The sequence below is a fragment of the Hyperoodon ampullatus genome, assembly GCF_949752795.1.
Source record: "Hyperoodon ampullatus genome assembly, chromosome: 4".
In the NCBI taxonomy this organism is placed as follows: domain Eukaryota; kingdom Metazoa; phylum Chordata; class Mammalia; order Artiodactyla; family Ziphiidae; genus Hyperoodon; species Hyperoodon ampullatus.
Window position 1 is genome coordinate 32,926,026 of NC_136917.1, and position 18,850 is coordinate 32,944,875.

Sequence of the window (18,850 nt, forward strand, 5' to 3'; positions counted from 1 at the left end):
TGGCCAGGAAAAAAAAAAAGGCACATCAGCAAGTTTCAGACTTTCCCCCCACCACCCCCCCACCCTCAGAGTAGCTGAATCCTTTGTTCAACCATAAAGGAGATAAAACAGGAACTATATGGTTGAGGGAGGCCCAGAACCCTTCTCACTTGAAGGACCACTGCTTAAAAAACTATTTCACAGACGGGCCCGTCCAGGGCTTCTCGAATTTGGCAAAGAAGCCCTTTTAAGGGAAAATTTTTTCAAGGACACCGATGCTGCTGCCCTAAATTATTTTTGTGACAAGATTTCTTAAATATGCGTAAGTGTAAAACTGCATGTAAATTCTGTCCATAACATTTGCGACAGCGGATTGAATTAAAACCCAGAGGGATTTTCACACAACCAGAGATGGTCATCACTGTTCACCGGCGTATGTGTGGCTTGGATGTGGCTTGTGCAGTCTTCCCAGCTCACTGGCCTGTTTGTAGGCCTTTAAACTTTCACTTGCACGGCCCCTCACGTTGTCCAGCCCAGGTGCACAGGCGTGGTTATATAAGGTTCCCCCCCACCAATATTTCTTATTAGGCGCGGACAGCTGGCACAGGACTATGGGGCTTTGGTGCGATGCAACCCAGGCACTGGGATTGCTGAGCATTATGGGGACAGAAGTTGGCCCCTGCCCCATCCAGAATAGACTCCTTGTCATCAAATGCAGAAGCAGGTTGAAAAATTCCACCAGTGACCTCACCAGCCACTGGGAATGTATCTATAGGTGTTGGTCTCAGGGACCAGCAGCCCCTTCCCCAGTGCCTTGTAATGTGAGGCTAAAGGACCCTCTTAAATTTGCCCCAAATCCCATAACCCCGATTGCTAACAAGCGAGGGCCTGGAGGAAGCCAGCCCAGCTCCTCTCACACCTGGGAGATGCTCCAAGTTCCTTTGAATGTTTGAGGACACAGAGAAACGTCAGGCATTTTCCTTTGCGGGTTGTCATCATACACCTGCTGTGTTTTCCCGCCCCTCACGGGGGATCTGGGCCTCACTTTCTCCCTTCTCCCTCGCAGTCCTGGGAGATGTTGCCGGCCGAGCGGATGCGGAGAGGCCCCAGGGCGTGGGTGCACTGTACATCGTCCTCCCAATCGGTAAGCCTGTGGCCGGTCCTCCCCTGGTTCCCAGTTTCCTGCAAAATGATCTCCGTGCCCAGTAAGCCAGTGTGGTCCACCTTTCCTCCAGGAATGGGGTGGCCCTGCTGCACGTCCTGTTCATCACTGGGCCCCCCTTCCTAGCTTCATTTACTTAACAAATATAGTTGAGCGCCTACTGTATACCAAGATTGCTTCCGGGCACTGGGGACCCAGCCCTGAAAGAAACAAACATTCCCCCCACCTCGGAGCTGACAGTGAGCAGAGTGGGGCAGTCGATGTGTCACATGGGGGAGGTGGGGCGGGGTCAGGGTCCCCGGTGTGAGTATGGGTGGCCTCACCAACACCCAAGGGATGGAAGGGCAACCAGCAGGGGCGCCTGCTGGTGAGCGGTTCTCGTGCAGGGGGCAGTTTGGAGATTTCTGCTTTCCCGCCCTCACCCATCAATCATGGCTTGGTCAGCATCACACCCATTTTTCCTTTTCGAAAAAAGTCCTTTCAAGGTGTCCCTTCACAGAGATGAGAGATCTAAGTGCCCAACAGCTGTCCGCTGTGGGTTGGCAGCTGGGCCACTTACCTTCCTTGGGGCTGCCAGGGGCCCAGCAGAGCCCGAGCCTCTCCCAGACCTGGGCCGGGTGAGCCCTTGGCTGTTCCCTGGATCTGGGGGAGGGGGTAGGGAGGGGACAGGAAGCACCACCCCAAGGCCCACCATAAAGGATGCAAAGAAGGATCCAGCCCCACCCAAGTTCAAACAGAACCAGAGTGCACTGTGGCCCCGTATGTAGAGAACAGTCCTATTTCTGAAAAAGCGGCGGCTCCCGTGTGACTAATCGCGCAAAAAAACTGGAAGAATTGACAATAGTTGGGTATTTGGAGGGTGAGGCAGTCACAGTGGTCTTCAACCTAGAGATTTGTTATGCTCATAGATAGATTTTTGTTTTTTAACAACGGGCAAGTACTGCTTTAAATGCGGAATAAAAACCTTTACAAGTTGAAAGCAGCATCTCTCCCCTCTCCCTGCAGCGGTGCTCATCCTCCTGTGCTTCGGGACCTTCCTCCTCTGGAAGAACTGGCGGCTTAAGAGCATCAACAGCATCAACTTTGACAACCCTGTGTACCAGAAGACCACGGAGGACGAGGTCCACATCTGCCACAGCCAGGATGGCTACACCTACCCCTCGGTGAGCCGCGCCACTTGGGATCTCGCTGGTGCCTGTGTGTCCGTCTGTCTGTCTGTCATGCCTCCTCAGGGCCAGGTCCTCCCCAGAGAGCAGACATTCTCACGGTGTGGGGACGGGGCCAGAGGATAAGCAAAAGGATCGTAGGTCCGAGGGTGAAAGCCAGAAGGGGGATGGAGAGTGGTTTGTGGGTCTGGGAGGGAGGGGATGCAACTTTAGGTGGCCAGGAAGGCTTCCCTGAGCAGCGAGTGTACGGTGTGCAGAAGGCACCGCCTGTGCAAAGGCCCTGTGGCGGAACCCTGCCTAGTGTGTTTGAGGAGCAAGGAGGCCACCAGTGTGACCGGAATGGAGAGAGTGGGGGAGGGGACAGGGCAGATGGAGCAGCACCCTTGGAATGAGGTGGGAGCCACGGAGCCACACGATCAGACTCAGGTGGTCACGGTGCTCCCTGGTGGCTGTGAGGGAGCAGGCTGGGGCCAAGTTGCGGAGCTCCGAGACCCGGGGGGAGGCCACTGTGTGGGTCCAGCGGGCAATGCGGAGGGCTGGTTGGCCGGAGGGGCCAGCAGGGAGTGAGGCGTAGGTGGCCTGTGGCCATGTTTACTGGATGTTGGACTGATGGTTTCCGGCGTTTACCGTTTTGTTGACAGAGACAGATGGTCAGCCTAGAGGATGACGTGGCGTGAGCTGCTGCCTCGAGTCCCGTCCCTTCCCGGAACCTGCCGCTGGTCACTCGCTGGCAGGAAGAACACTTTCTCCCCGGACCCTTGACCTGCCCCAAACCCTTCCTGAGACCTCGGCGCCAAAAGCAGTGCTGGTGGCTGCAGCCCCGGCGCCCGTCTGCCTTGTCTGCCAAAGCTTTGTTTTATATATTTATTTGTTTGGGAGGCAGAACAGGCTTCCGACAGCGCCCACGGATCGGGTTTGGGTGGCATTTTTTCTTTCTTTCTTTACGCTTAAAGGAAAAGAGGAGGAAGGCGGACGAGCTGGGGGATGTTTCTGAGCTTCTCTCCTCCTTGGCGTGCTCTTCCCCCGAGGGAATGATGGACGGAGGGACACGGAGCGGGAAAGCTAGTGGCTTTGAACGCACCAGAGCAGTTGCTACCCACAGGGTCCCGGGTGGCTGCTGCTTCACCTGCCCTCTAGCTCAAGCCCCACACTCAGGACTGAACGTGTTTACCTCTGCCTGCCGAGCCTGATGGGATGGCCAGAGTTGGCCTTTGCTCTGCCACCCACAGGTCAGGATCAAACTAGGGTTTTCCAAGCTGGGTTTGCCCTCCCCTTATGCTGGGGAAGGGCCCCTGGTGATGGCTGGATCCAGCCTTCTGGGGGTGGCACCCGCTGAGCCCTATTCATTCACCAAAATCCCGGCCATCCCCAGGGAAAACCTGAGCCACCCGTCACCCTTAATATGTATTAAGTGCCTGAGACCCCATTGCCTTGTGCGTGAAGATAGGTGGCTCCAACCTCTAACTGTGTCCCTCTCTGTCTGGGTGTGGGTGTCTGGACCCCAGCCCTGCCCCTTGCACTTTTTCAGTTTAGTTGTACACTGTGTAAAGTCGACAGTCTATTATTATTTTGCACTGCTTTCCGTTCTGGCTGGAGAGAGTCCAGGTCGGTGATGGTGAGGACCTGGCCCCTCTCCCAGCACGTAGGGAGACGCGTGTGAGGAGGAAAGGGTCGGCTTGATCACGACTTCAAAGCCAAGATCAAGATCAAGACTATCTGGCTAGTGTTTCTACTTCTGTGCAGATGCCCTCGAGCCGTTCATTTCCCCAGTAAGCTGGTCATGGTTGGCTGGGGGGTCCATCTGAAACGTGCATGGCAGGTCCACCCTGTAGGATATGCTCCTGGCTCGGGCATTTTGCGGGACTTATTAAATAAGAATGCTTTCTGAAATTGACACACGTATCGCATTTGTGACCACAGAGCCGGGGGGCGGAGTGGAGGGGTCAGCCTCCCACGGAGACTCTCTGAGGGGACTGTCTGCTGTACAACCACAGAACACGGCGGCCCTGCAGGAGGCTGTGAATGCCTTTTCTCTTTCTGAAGCATGTAAATAGATCCCCGGGCAGACAATGGGAGCTTTTTGTTATGTTTGCACTTTGTATATTTGTTGAAACATTTATCACTTATATGTATATAAAAAATCTATTTATTTTTGCAAACCCTGATTGCTGCATTGGGGGAAACTGTCTCTGAGACGCCTCGTCCTTCTGTACAAAAAGATTATTCACGCGTGCTGTGCGCAACGCTCTTCAGGAGAATCAGGTCTGTATTGTATATATGGGTTGCTTTTCCGGGATGGGTATCGCTTTTTTAACCACTGTATAGAATGTTTTTATAGCCTGAATGTCTTACTGTGATCGATTAAATTTCTTAAAGTATTTGGCTAAACCAGAAGTGCTTTCTTCCTCTGTTCTCTGGCTCCCTCCATCTGTTGAGGGACTAGACTCCCCGGGAGAAGGATCTGGAAAGGGAACATCTCCCCAGAGCTCCAGCAGGCTGCAGGCTCTCGGGGATATTGTGCTCAGCTGGGGAGCAGCTCTGCTGGGTGCTTCCCTGAGTTGGGGTTTTGCTAAATTTCCTGCTTGTTCATTCATTCAATAAACAATGGGCACCTGTCGTGTGCCAGGTCCTGTTCTAGGCGTGTGGGACACTGCAGTGAATAAAAGTCCGTGCCCTTGGGACTTACCTGGAGGATCCAGTGGTTAAGACTCCACGCTTCCAATGCAAGGGGCGGGGGTTCGATCCCTGGTCAGGGAGAGCTAAGATCCCATATGCCATGTGGCACGGCCAAGAAAAAAAAAAGTTATATATATAAAAAAAAGAGTCTGTGCCCTCAAGGAGATGACATTTTAGAAGAGGAAACAGATAGGAAAAAGTATATTTTACAAGATTATTCTGGAAGAATATTAAAAAGGATGAGACAGAACTGAGTGGCAGGAGGCTTTTTTTGTTTTGGGGGGTGTCGGGGAAGGATTCTCCTGAATTTAGTCCTATTAAATTTGTTGCTAAGATGGAAAAAAATCGAGAGATTTCACAACACAAATCCAAATAATCATAAATTCAGGTGAATCTGGCTACATCATGGAAACATTTGGCCAGAGCCATGGGTGTCAGGGTACGTGGGCTGCAGTCCACTTCAGTCCCCTACACCCTCATTCTCTTGTGCACCCCAGCTTTACCTGAGTCTGGGCCTTGAGGGCATTTCAGACCCCTGTCTTAGGGCATGGCGGTCAAGCCACAAATAGTCCTGGCACATCAACTGGGGAACAGTCAGGAACACAGCAGGTCACTGGATAGAAAAAAACAATACAGGGATCTAAGCATAACACACCAAATGGGCAAATCATAATGAAATGCCACCTCACACCCATTAGGATGGCTGTAATAAAAAACAAAAAACAAGACAAAAAGTGTTGGCAAGGGTGTAGAGAAACTGGAACCTTCGTACATTGTTGGTGGGAATGTAAAATAGTGAAGGCACAGTGGAAAAACAGTATGGTGGCTCCTCAAAAAATTAAAAATAGGACCTCAAATTTTTTTAATTAAAAATAGAACTATTGGGACTTCTCTGGCGGTCCAGTGGTTAAGACTCCACGCTTCCACTGCAGGGGGCATGGGTTCGTTCTCTGGTCGGGAAACTAAGATCCCGCAAGCCGCGAGGCATGGCCAAAAAAATTAACAATAAAAATAGAACTATGATGTGATCCAGCAAGTCTACTTTTGGGTATATATATACAGAAGAATTGAAATCAGGGACTTAAACAGATATTTGCACACCCATGGCTCTTAGCATTATTCACAAAAGCCAAAAGGTGGAAACAACCCAAGTGTCCATCTGCAGGTGAACAGATAAATAAAATGTGTATATCTACAATGGAATATTATTCAGCCTGAAAAAGGAAGAATATTCTGACACATGCTCCAACATGGATGACTCTCGAGGACATTGTGCTAAAGGGAAATCAGCCAGTTATAAAAAGGTAACTACTGTATGGCTCCACTTATATGAAGTCCCTAGTGTAGTCAAATTCCTAGAGACAGAAAGTAGGACGGTGGGTGCCTGGGGCTGGACGAGGAGTCTGGGGAGTTGGTGTTTAATCGCTATAGCCCTTCAGTTTTGCAAGACCAAAGAGCTGGATGGCTGGTGGTGCTGGATGCACAACAATGTGAATGTGCTTAAGGCCAATGAACTACACACTTAAACTTGGATAAGATGGTAAAGTAGGGCTTCCCTGGTGGCGCAGTGGTTGAGAATCTGCCTGCTAATGCAGGGGACACAGGTTCAAGCCCTGGTCTGGGAGGATCCCACATGCCGCGGAGCAACTAGGCCCGTGAGCCACAACTACTGAGCCTGCGCGTCTGGAGCCTGTGCTCTGCAACAGGAGAGGCCGTGACAGTGAGAGGCCCGCGCACCGCGATGAAGAGTGGCCCCCACTTGCCGCAACTAGAGAAAGCCCTCGCACAGAAACGAAGACCCAACACAGCAAAAATAAATAAATTAATTAAAACTCCTACCCCCAACATTAAAAAAAAAAAAAGATTAAAAAAAAAAAAGATGGTAAAGTACGTTATGTGTATTGGAGCACAACTGAAAATAATGCTAAATAATACTTTTTTTTAAAGACCAGGGGGCTTCCCTGGTGGCTCAGTGGCTAAGAATCCACCTGCCAATGCAGGGGACATGGGTTCAAGCCCTGGTCTGGATCCCACATGCCGTGGAGCAACTAAGCCCGTGCGCCACAACTACCGAGCCTGCACTCTAGAGCCCGCGAGCCACAACTACTGAGCCCGCGAGCCACAACTACTGAAGCCCGCGCGCCTAGAGCCCGTGCTCCGCAACGACAGAAGCCACCGCAATGAGGAGACCATGCAACACAACAAAGAGTGGCCCCCGCTCTCCGCAACTAGGGAAAGCCCAGAGGCAGCAACCAAGACCCAACGCGGCCTAAAATAAATTAATTAAAACAAAACCAAAAACCCAGGGAATTCCCTCGTGGTCCAGTGGTTAGGGCTCCACACTTCCACTGCACGGAGCACAGGTTTGATTCCTGGCCGGGGAACTAAGATCCCAAATGCCACAAGGCGCAGCCAAAAAAAACCACAAATGGGGACAATGAGGCATCTAGAAATAACAGCAGAAGAAGGGGTGGCATTACTGGAGCCCAGGAGCTGTGGGAGCCTGGGAGGAGACCCCTCCACGGCAGAGAGAGAGGAGACTCCGTCCTCTCCCCTCCTCCGGGCCCCCCTCCCGCCAGTGCCCCCATGGGCTGAACCCAGCAGGACCTGGGAAACAGGGTTCCCTGCAGGAATGGGCCCAGGGGCAGGGGACCCAGAGTGTCAGGGCAGCAGGTGGGAAAGAGCTCAGACTGGGCCAGGTGGCCTGGGTTGAGCTGGGTGAACTTGGACCCATCAGAGGCTCAGTTTCCCCAACTGAAAACGGGGCCGATGCTGATCCCCACCTCCCAGGGTCCACGCGTGGCGGGCGTGGTGGTGGAGAGAAGCGCCAGGAGCCGCAGGGACTGTTATCTTTTCTGTGTCCACAGGGTGGCACTTCCTTCCTTCCTTCCGCCTTTTGTCTTGGGAAGGTTCCAAAATGCCTCTAGGGGCGAAAGCTGAGCGGACCGCACAGGAAGCGTCCGGGGCCTGCAGGCAGGCGGTCGATAATTGGTTGATTGACTGACTCCATGCTCAGCCGCGTGGCAAATGGGACAAATGAGCTCGAATGGCTGGGCCTGCGGGAGGGGCCAGGAGGTGGCCGAGGGTGCTGTGAGGGGAGGGTGGGAGGGACTCGGGGGTCCCTGAGCAGAGGAAGTGCCTGGGAGAGGCTGGAGGTGATGGAAGTTTCTGGTCCCTGGCCTGGGCAGTTTTCCATTAAGGGAGTGAGTAGTTGCTGAAATCCTCCCTCGGGCGTCCCCACCGTGGCATTGAGTACAACACAGACACGCAGTACTAGAGCCTCAGGAAAAATAAGAGCAAACACTTCTTGGGGATTAACTGCTCCCCTCGGTGGCCGCCCAAGGTTGAGGGGGAGGGAGGGCAGGCCCAGAGCCCATTTTACAGATGGGAAAGGGGAGGCTGGGGGTGAGACCGAGACGTCCCTCCCTTTGTCTTTCTCCACCAGCAGCCCGAGGGGTGGAGGGGGTGCGGCCTAATGGTGATCCTCTCTGGGCTCACAAGGGGTCCCCTAGGGAAGGGCATGGATGTCACCCAGGTAAGATGCAGCGCAGCTAGCCAGCCACTTGGAGCTGGTCTGTGGGCTCAGCCTGCCCAAAGGGGTGGGGAGCAGACTGGAGCTTCGGAGCTGCCATCCCCAAGGACAGGGTGTGGGCAGGCGCGACCCTGGCTCCCCCTCTCCAAGGACTCAGTGGCTCTGGCCAGGACTGGCTGGGTGGTGGGAAGAAGCTGCTCCCCCAAGCCTGACACCCCAATTCATGTCCTCTGCTGCCTCCCCCTCCTGCCCCCACCGGCATCTGAAACCACAGCTGCCTGTGGTGAGTCAGGCTGGAGCCTGCGGGGCTGAGCCCAGGTCCGGGGGAGGGAAGGGGGGAGCCCTGTCCCTGACGGCAGCCCCTCCTCCACAGTGGGGGTCAGCACTCCTTCCTCTCCCCCAGGAAGTGAATCCCCTCCACGATGAAGGGGTAAGAGGGCGGCTGAGCGTTGGAGTTTGAGCGAACACGGGTCACATCACCCACCCCACTGAGTGGAGTGGGATGGGGGGGATAGCCCCCAGGACTCCTGGGTCCCGTCCAGCCTCCCCTCCAGGCAGCTCAGGTTTCAGCACTGATGCCTGCCCTTGGTGGAGGGGCTCCACCCTCCCCGCACAGCTGCTTTGCTCACCCCAGAGACCTCCTCTCCCATGCTGTGCCTGGGATGGAGGTCGGGAGCTTGGGGATTCATAGCGAGACCAGCCCCCTAGTCGGCTGGGCCTCTGCACCATGACCTGTGTCAAGAGGCCAATGTCAGGCTCCCCTTTCCAAGCCCCAACTCTGGGGCCCCCCTGGAATCTGAAAATCCTCCCCATGCCTCACTGTGGACTGCAGGCCTGGCATGATCCAGCCCCACGGCCTCATGTTCCCTCCATGCTGGCCTCTTTGCTGTCCCTGAACACCCACCTTTGCGCTTGTTGTTCCCTCTGCCTGGCTCACTGTCTCCACACCTTTGTCCCCAGAGGGCTCAGGTCTATCTGGGCTCAGATGGCTCTTCCTCCCTGGGGCCTCCTGCAGGCTCTGTCTCCATCAGCTGCGACCTTCCACGAATAGCCTGCCGTCTCTGTGCCTCAGTTTCATCACCTGTAGGGCACTGGGAGCCGGCACACGGCACCTGCTCGTGGCCTCCACTGGAGTGTGGCTCCCTGAAGGGGGCCTGGCAGGTCACAGATGCCCAGCGCACACTTCTGAGTCAGTCGGGGAGCCGCCGGGAGGTCCTGGGGCCTCTCCGAGGGTGGTCCAAGCACTGCCGTGTCTGTGTTGATGCCCTGTGACCAGTCCTCCGGGCCTCTCACCAGCCTCGGCCCACCAAGCTTGCCGGAGGTGCAGTGTGAGGGGTTTGGCCTCTCAACTCCATATACCCTTGGCTATTTTCCCCAGAAACACCAATTATAAGACAGGTTGGCCAGGTGTGTGGATATCTGACCGGCAACCACTGATCACTAAGCGTCTAGAACTTTACCCTGCTCTGTTGCCCAGCAGGGCTCCACCCAGTACAGGCCTGAGTTCCAGTCCTTGGTCTCTTTCTACCTGGGTGACCTCGGACAAGGGGCAGGCGCCTTGGAGGCCATTTCTCGTCTGAAAAGCCAAGATGCTCCTCCACGGACCCCGGGGCCCCACTGCCGAGTTCAGCCTCCCAGGGTGTCACTGTCCTGTGACTTTGGGCAACCGACTGGACCAAGCTGTGCCTCGGCTCCCCCACCTGTAAAATGGATACTCCTCACCGGCGTGGGACGGTGTTGCCCGGAACGGTGCAGGAGGAACGGGCTGGGGGTGAGGGGTCAAGTCTCACCTCTGCAGGCGCAAGGCCTCGGTTCCCCACTCACTGCCTGGTCAGGGGGACTCCGATCCTGCATGCACTCCAACAGGCCCGGCCGAGAGAGCTGGCTGCTGGCTGCCCATGGGCCGGCTGTCAGAGGGAGAGCAGGCAGGGGCGGGAGTGGGTGTGCAGGCTGGAGGCCGCAGGCCGAGGCTGTCCGGGCGTCCAGCCAGTGCAGGGCAGTGAGTCAGGGCCCAGGCATGTGGAGGGCCAGGGCCTCTCGCAGCCCCTGTGAGCTCAGGCACCTCCCTGAATGCGCCCGCCGGGCCCCACTGGGCTGCGTTCCTCACCCACTTGCTCACTCCTTGGGCTGGTTGCGGGGGAGGCCTGGGGTGACGGGGCCCCTCTGAGCCTAGGTCCGTGCTGCCTCCCTGGAGCCACCTTCTTCTCCTTGGGGAAACTGAGTTCTGGGCAGGCAATGCCTCCAGGGCCCCTCCCAGAACAAAGCGAGGCCACTGCTCAGAGGGCGGGGAGCAGGCCCATGGGGGGTTCAGGCCCTGGGCCCGGGGTACAGAGAAGCCTGCGTCTGTAACTGCACCCGCCCCTCAACACCGGCTTTCTCTCCCAGGGACTCTGCACCTGCAAATCTGTTTGAACTAGAGAGAAATACGCCTCTCTGCCCACCCTGGGACCCTCAGCTGGGCCGGGTCTACTCAGGGCAGGGAGCACTCCTGCAGGGGAGCAGGTGGCGGCTGGCTGTGTCAGCAGGAACAGCCACCAAGGTGACAGCAGCTAGTCAGCTGACCTTGGCAGAAGACTGACTGGTTCCTGGCTGAGGCTGCGAGGCAGGGGGGTGGCAGCCCTGAGTGTGCCTGCGCCCCCCCGCAGGGTTTGCGCGACAGGGGTATGCTCCTCCCATCTAGTGGGTGGAGGCCAGGGATGCTGCCAGATATCCTGTGATGTCCGGGACAGCCCCCACCAGAGAGAGTGACCTAGCCCAAACATCATGAAGGCCGAAGCAGGAAAACCCTGGTCTAGATCAAGTCTTTTGCCCTTTGGAGGCCAAGGGTACAAATAAAGGGCTCTGCTTCTTTTTCACATCATAAAAAACTCTGCCAGCCTTGAAAATGAAAACAGCCCAGGAGGGCTTATGTGAACATTTCCTTGAATATGTAAAGCCAGGCCCTCGGCATAAAAGCAGGGCCTCTGAAGTTCTTCTGGGAATCTTTCTTTGTGAGCCAGATGGACTGGGGCTGCTTACATTTCAGGGAGACTAACAACCCCTTTTTTGGGTCTATCTCCTGGAGCCCGACAGGCAGGATCCCTTGCTCTAGGGCCTCCGAGAGACACCGGAATGGACTATTTTTAGTGCCCACTTGATGTCCTCAGGAGCTGCTAGAACTTACTGCTCCCTCTGCTTAGCATGTCCCTCTCTGATCAAGAAATACAAATTGTACTTACTGCAAATGGTACAGAGGTGCACAAAACCCAGCACCCAGAGGTTCATGTAACTACCAAATCTACTGGCTTCAGGAAAAGCTGTATCCAAGAGGCACTTGATATTGAAAGGACCCTACTTCTCACTCTCTACCCTCAGACAGGCAGGCAGGCTGGCCACAGGCTTCCCACTCTTAGTAGTACCTCAGTCACTGAGAATGGGGGTTAGGTGAAGAAATCAATTGGCTGGCCCAGGCCTTGGTTGCATGCTGAATCAGTTAGGGTTTATTTTGGCTGTTTGTGATAGAAAAACTAAAATAACAAAGGCACACATAATAGTTTAGCCCCTACCCGCAAGGAAGTCCAGCATTGATACCCAGCTACACCATCATCAGGGAATCAGGTTCCTATCATCCCTAGAGGATTGCACCCCTCCTTAAGTGTGGCAATACAGCTGCCAGGGCTCCAGCCATCACACTCAAGTTCCAGAAAACAGAGGGGAGGGGGAAAGGGTATACTCCCTTGCCTTTTTTTTTTTTTTTTTTTTTGCGGTACGTGGGCCTCTCACTGCTGTGGCCTCTCCCATTGCGGAGCACAGGCTCTGGATGCGCGGGCTCAGCGGCCATGGCTCACGGGCCCAGCCGCTCCGCGGCATGTGGGATCTTCCTGCACCAGGGCACGAACCCGCATCCCCTGCATCTGCAGGCGGACTCTCAACCACTGAGCCACCAGGGAAGCCCTCCCTTGCCTTTTAAGAAATCAAACACAACACTTCTTTTTACACTTCATTGTCCTGAACTTAACTGCAAGGGAGGCTGGGAAAAGCTGTGTTTTGACTGGGCAGCTAAAAGGATTTCCTTACGAAGGGGGGAGGGGAGAACAAATATCAGGGAGGCAAACAGTGGTCTCTGACACCCAGCCCACCCTGGAGCCAGGGATGGGCCCCTATATATCCTATAGTGTAATCTCTTCCTGACTGACTCATCCTTTCCAGTCCCAGCAAAAATGCCACCCCCATCCCCTGGGGCAGGCCCCCTCCCTGGCCAGGGTCCTGAAGCACTCTGGATGCTCTCTAGCTCCAGGGTGGCATCTGATTGCTTTTGACTCCTCCATTGGCTCAAGGGATCCTTCATCTTGCCTTGGGTTCCCAGCACAGCTCGGACACACAGTGGCACTCAGAGAATGAATGGATAAAAAAGGGCCAAACCTGAATCACAGATGACGGAAGACCTGGAATTTGTCATTGGATACTACGGTGTCATTTGTATGTGTTGTCACAGATGTGAAGTCACAGGCCTGGCACAGTTAAGTCAGTTTTCTTTGGTTACCTAGTCCAGCATTTGACGCCAAAGTCAAGACGGCGGAACGGGGGAAGAAATCCAGTAAAAAACTCATTTACGTATAAACATTTAATGTTAAGCTAATCTCACCACTGAGGCACTGACCACCCACCACGGGCTGATTCCCACTGTGTGGGACTGTACGATGCAGTCCCAGAGGCTCCTGGCTACCACTCCGTGTCCACCAAGCTCCAGAGATAGTCGCTGATGAATTTCTTGGAGAGCTGGGTGCTGTCCAGGTGGATGGGCTGAGCTACGCTGGGGCCATGATGGACTGAGGGCGCAGATGTAAGGGAAACAGCGCACATGGCCCTCCCCCTCCCCCCACGACGCAAGGACACTGCCTGTAAATTGTTATTATTAAGACAATTAGAGACTGAAAGAAATTTTCATGATCAGAAAGTTAAGATAATGTACGAAAGGACACTGCCTTTAAATTGTTATTATTAAGATAATTAGAGACTGAAAGAAATTTTCATGATCAGAAAGTTAAGATAATGTACTGTCTTTTTTTTTTTTTGCGGTACGCGGGCCTCTCACTGTTGTGGCCTCTCCCACTGCGGAGCACAGGCTCTGGACGCGCAGGCTCAGCGGCCATGGCTCACGGGCCCAGCCGCTCCGCAGCATGTGGGATCTTCCTGCACCAGGGCACGAACCCGCATCCCCTGCATCTGCAGGCGGACTCTCAACCACTGCGCCACCAGCGAAGTCCCTGTCTTTTTTTTTTTAATTGTGGTAAAATACATAGAACATTATATTTACCACCTTAAACATTTGAAAGTGTCCAGTTCAGTGGCATTAAGCACATTCATGTTGTTGTGCAACTATCACCACCATCTCCAGAACTCTTTTCATCTTGCAAAACCAAAGCTCTGTCTCCATTAAACACTGACTCTCCCTCCCATCATAATCCCCTTCCTACGTTCTGTTTCCATGAATCTGACTCCTCTAGGGACCCCATGTAGGTGGAATGATACAGTACTGACTTTTTGTGTCTGGTTTATTCCAAACAGCAGATTATGTTCCAGGTTCATCCATGTTGTAGCATATGCCGGAATGTCTTTCCTTTTTAAGGCTGAGTAATAGTCCACCGTATGGATGGACATTTTGTTTATCTGGTCATCTGCTGACAGACACTTGGGTTGCTCCCACCTTTTGGCTTTTGTGAACAGTGCTGCTGTGAACATGGATGTACAAACATCTGCTCAAGTCCCTGCTTTCAGTTCCTTCGTGTGTATCCCCAGAAGTCGACCTGTTGGGTCATGTGTTTATTCTGAATTTTTTAGGATCTGCCATAGTGTCTGCACCGTTTAAGATTCCCACCAACAGTGCACAGGGTTCCACTTTCACCACAAAGGATACTGCCTTTGATCATCCCCGGTTCACATTCATAATCCCACTCAATTTTACTAATTCGGCGATAAAGTTGAGCCACATATCTGCATAAGAAGACAAAACAGAGAGAGAGAGAGAAAAGAAGTTACTCCAGCGTCGACTCCAACGAAGAGCTGTGGGCTGCGTGCACGCACACACACATACACACACACGCACTCACACCGCGTCTGTGGACCTACACGGCTGAAGGGATGGTGACTGTCGTGTCTTCGTCAACCTCCCTCTCTTGTCTTTCGAGATCAGCCTCGATCTCCTTGAGCTCCTCCAGCTCTCTGCTGAGCTGAGTACACAGGCAGTTAAGGACCCTTGGCTTTGGAGGGAGGGCTGCCCACGTGCTCACACCAACCCCGTCGGGCCCGGGGCTGCTGGCTCCAGGTGTGTTTTCTAGAGTGAACAAGGGCCTCCTGGGTGAGGCTGGGGCCTGGCTGCTCTGCACACACAGGAAAGGATATAGGAGGCTGGCCTTCAGACGGGTATCTTCCTCGCTGGCCCTCTGAAGCTCGGCTTCAAGCTGGTGCAACTCAACGCCGCCCTGGTGTGCCTGCTCCTTCGCGTTGAGGAGGCTCTGGGCCACCTCCTTCTCCGCAGTGAGGACCTCTGCGGGGCAGGGAGAAGTCTGTGCCCCTCAACCTGGGCTCCCCAGGAGAGCCCCAGAGCAGAGGGCGGTCTCGATGCCCCCATCTATGGCCACGTTCCCACTTCCATCTCTAGCTCCCAGACCCATTGTCCTATTTGCAAATGCCTGCCTGAGAGTCACCTGGACCTGGCGCACGTGCTTCCATTTCACCGAAATCACACTTGAATCCATCCAAAGTAATAAAGCCTGGTAAGTTTGCACACCTAGTCTTAATTTATAACGTCACTCTCGACCCCACTGTCCAAGCAACAAGCCTGGGACTCACTTTCTGGATCCAGTTAGCCATCCCGTCTGGCAGGACCCCTTCTTCCGCGTGCTGGTCCTTCATGCCTCCAGGACCACCCCAAAAACCTCCCTGCCGTGTCCTGCTTTGGTCTCTCCCGTTGCCAATCCTTTCTGCTCTGCCTTCAGAGCAGCTGCGTCAGAGGCCAAATGTTAAGTTGCTCCCCTGCTCAAAGACCTCCCGTGGCTCCCCAGTGTCTCCAGGATAACGTCCAGGTCTTTTTGGGCACCTTCGGCATCCCTGCCAACCTCCTCTCTCCCTGCTTTTTGCCCCACCATGTGCTTTTCCCTTTGCTCTGGCTGCAAAGACGCCTCATCATCGTGCAGAAACGCCATGTTTTTTCAGTCCTGGGCCTCTGCCTGCCGGTCTTTCAGGGACCTGTACCCCTGTGTCCCTGCCCACTGGCACACCATTCCCAGCATTAAGGCCTTCTGGATAATGCCTGACTCAGGCGGCTGGACACTCTCTTCTCCCTCCTGGGGCGAGACCGTTCTCCCAGGACAGCCCTTATCACACTGGACTATTTATTCTTAGTCTCTCTTCTTCAAAGCACAGATTGCATCTTAAAATCACCGTACATCGCCAACACCTACTCAGAATAAACACATTTTGAACAAAACATCCAAAAAGATCAAGAACACCCTAAGAAGGTTACTGTGTTCCTTCCCACAGAGTCAGAGAAACCTGCCAACTCAGAGAAGGCACGGATGAAAATGCTTCTTAAAGGGCCAGTGTTTAAGTGTTTATAAACTTATATTAAGTTAATTTTTAATCAAAGCACTACATGTCTATGGTTGTGAAAATTTAAACACACACACACACACACACACACACACACACACACACACACACACACACACACACATAACCCTCTCTAAGCCTCTCCAACCCTCTGAAGCAGCCACTTAAACTCTTCACTGTTTTCTCTGGCATCGACCTTCATATTTCTAAATAATTTGCTTATGCTGCTATTTCTTGATCTGTCTGTGTTAGATGGTGCCTGCTGACTTCCTGTTAGGAGAGCTGAGGGTCTGGCTCTCTTTTGCAGCCTTCCCGCCCCTTCTCCACTCGCCCTCCGAACAACAACCGAGTCTCCTGGGATGATCTCTTCCCCATGGACGTTCACTATAAGCTGTCGTTACCCGAATACGTGCTAAGTGCCACAGATGACCACGGAGCCCCAACCCACTGAACTCTCACCACCCTCTGAGGGTGGCTGAACCCCTCCTCCCATTTGAGAGGCGATGAGCAGAAGCCCAAGGTCCAGTGGCTTGTCCACACACTTAGCTCTGAAGCCGGGATCTGAACTGGATCCTTTTGATCGAAACCCCAGCTCCCCTAGAACACCGACTCTTGTCTCCCTGCCCCAAATCCATCCGTTCTTCTGAAACCCAGGCAGGTTGGGTGATGCTGAGCTTCTCCTCAACCATCAGTGAAAGGGGAGTTAATGGAGCGGGAGGGGAGGAAAGAAAGGAGAGGGAAGGAAGGAGGAAGGAGAAAAGAGCAGAAGACCCTGACCAGGACATCTGTTGTGCTTAGCCTAACATCCAAACTCCTCCTGGGGGCTCGCAGGCTGGCAAGTCTGGCCCCTGCTGACCTCATCTTCTACCTCTTTCTCCTGGGTCTCCAGGCTTATTCTCACCTCATGACCTTCGCATTGACAGTCCCCTCTGCCAGGAACACTCTTCCTGGAGCCATCCCATGGCTAGCTCCCAGATCATTCAAGTCTCAACCCAAACGGCACCCTTTCATAAAGTGTAATTGTCAAAAGGCATTACAAATCCCTGGCACTGAAACCACAGTGGAAAACTAGATGACAGTTCCTCAGAAAAATTAAATATCAAATTACCATCTGATCCAGCATTTCCACTTCTGGGAAAATACAAAAAAGAATTGAAAGCAGAGACTCAAAGAGATATTTGTACACTCATGCTCATAGCAGCACTATTCACAATAGCCAAGGGGTGGAAGTGTCCCAAGTGTCCAGTGATGGATGAATGGATAAACAAAATGTGGTGTATCCATACAATGGAATACTGGAGATGATGGTGGTGATGCTCACACAACAATGTGAATGTACTTAATGCCACTGAACCGGACACTTGAAAATAGTTAAAATGGTAAATCTTAGGTTATGTCAATTTTACCACAATAAAAAAAAGTTTGAAGCCTTTAAAAGACAAAACAAAAAACCCCTGATGCTGAGAAAAGCTGCAACAAGGGCAACTCCCATGCCCCTTTTAAGGGCACAGTGCTGTGCAAGCATCATCTCCATGAATCTCACTTTGATCCATCAAGGGGTGCTATCAGCATCCCCATTTCACAGATGAGGAAACTGAGGCTTGAGAGGGAAACACTGGACTGGGACCAGAGGGTTCATGAGTTAACAGCTGAAATCCTTAGCCCATCATCTCCTGATAAATCCATTTTTCTTGTTTATCCTCTGCCTCACCCCACTAGAATATTAGCCCTACCCACACCCCAGGGATTTTGTTTGCTTTGTTCCCGGCTGTCACCCCATGACTGGCACTATGCCTGGACCCAGCAGGTGCTCAGTAAGACATGTGAACAATCTCAGCAGGAAGATGCGGACTATTTATTATTACAACCATTTTATGGGAAACAGAGGCATTGCAAGGTTAAGTAAGTCAACTCAAATCTCACAGCTGGGAAGTGGCGGTGCTGGGATTCAAACGCGGCGCTTTGACACCCGAGCCCCAATTCAAACCCTGAGTCCCAGCTCCTGCTCACAGCGCGTCAGACCTTCTACATTCACCACTAAACCCCTGGGAGGTGGCTGCTGTCCTGAAGCCCATTTCATGGGTGGGGAAACCGAGGCTCAGAGGGGACAATGCTCATCCGCCGGTCGCACGGGGAAATAGGGTAGCGGACGGGGCGCCCAGAAGGGAGGAGGTTCGAGGCCGGCCTGGCCACCACCACCAACACTCGGGCCCGGCTGCCCGCCGCCCCCCGCCCCCCGACCCTGACCCGGCCTTCACCTCGCAGCCGCTGTTCGGCACCGTCTTGCGTCTCCAGCAGCCGCTCCACCACCTGCTCGTGGCGCCTCAGCAGCCGCCGTTGCTGCGCCTCGGCGCGGTTGGCACCCAGCAGGCTCAGCAGCCCCTGGCTCACCTCCTCCATGTCGCGGAAGGCCGCCATGACTACACTAGGACCAATCCCGCGCAAATTTAACTGCCCCCTGGGCCCCGCCCCCTTCCCGGAGAGCCCTGTTTCCATTGGGTTTATCACACGTCAGTCATCAGCCAATGAGGGAGGCCGCTTCTAGTCGGACTAGTGCGCCTGCGCCAGCTCCTCTGTCAGCCATTGGCGATGGCCAGTCTGCGTAGGGAGGGGGCGTGCCTCCGGCGTCCTGCCTGATGCGCCTGCGCAGGCTGGAAAGCGGCTGAAAGAGCTTCAAGCTGTTTCTTTCCGGGTACAGCGCCTGCTGCGAGCACAGCGCTGTTCTAGGGGCGAAGCCGAGAACTA

At 53.9% G+C, this 18,850-nt stretch overlaps 2 protein-coding genes across 2 annotated transcripts in view; one reads left to right on the top strand and one right to left on the bottom strand.

Moving 5' to 3' along the window:
- The window catches only part of LDLR (low density lipoprotein receptor), a gene marked incomplete at both ends in the record, with an annotated part of 34,685 nt that extends 31,701 nt beyond the window's left edge, over positions 1-2,984 (top strand). The window contains 3 exon segments of the mRNA XM_079702006.1: positions 1,046-1,123; positions 2,147-2,304; positions 2,949-2,984. Of these exon segments, the coding sequence (XP_079558132.1) occupies positions 1,046-1,123; positions 2,147-2,304; positions 2,949-2,984 (272 nt within the window).
- A 10,131-nt stretch (positions 2,985-13,115) lies between these two features.
- Positions 13,116-18,523, bottom strand: SPC24 (SPC24 component of NDC80 kinetochore complex; the record flags this gene model as incomplete). The annotated part of the gene is made up of 5 exons (XM_079702419.1): positions 13,116-13,323; positions 14,412-14,488; positions 14,624-14,728; positions 14,897-15,041; positions 18,364-18,523. The coding sequence occupies 5 exons, from the start codon at positions 18,521-18,523 to the stop codon at positions 13,217-13,219; spliced, it is 594 nt and encodes a 197-aa protein (XP_079558545.1). The 3' UTR covers positions 13,116-13,216.
- Between the last annotated feature and the right edge of the window lie 327 nt (positions 18,524-18,850).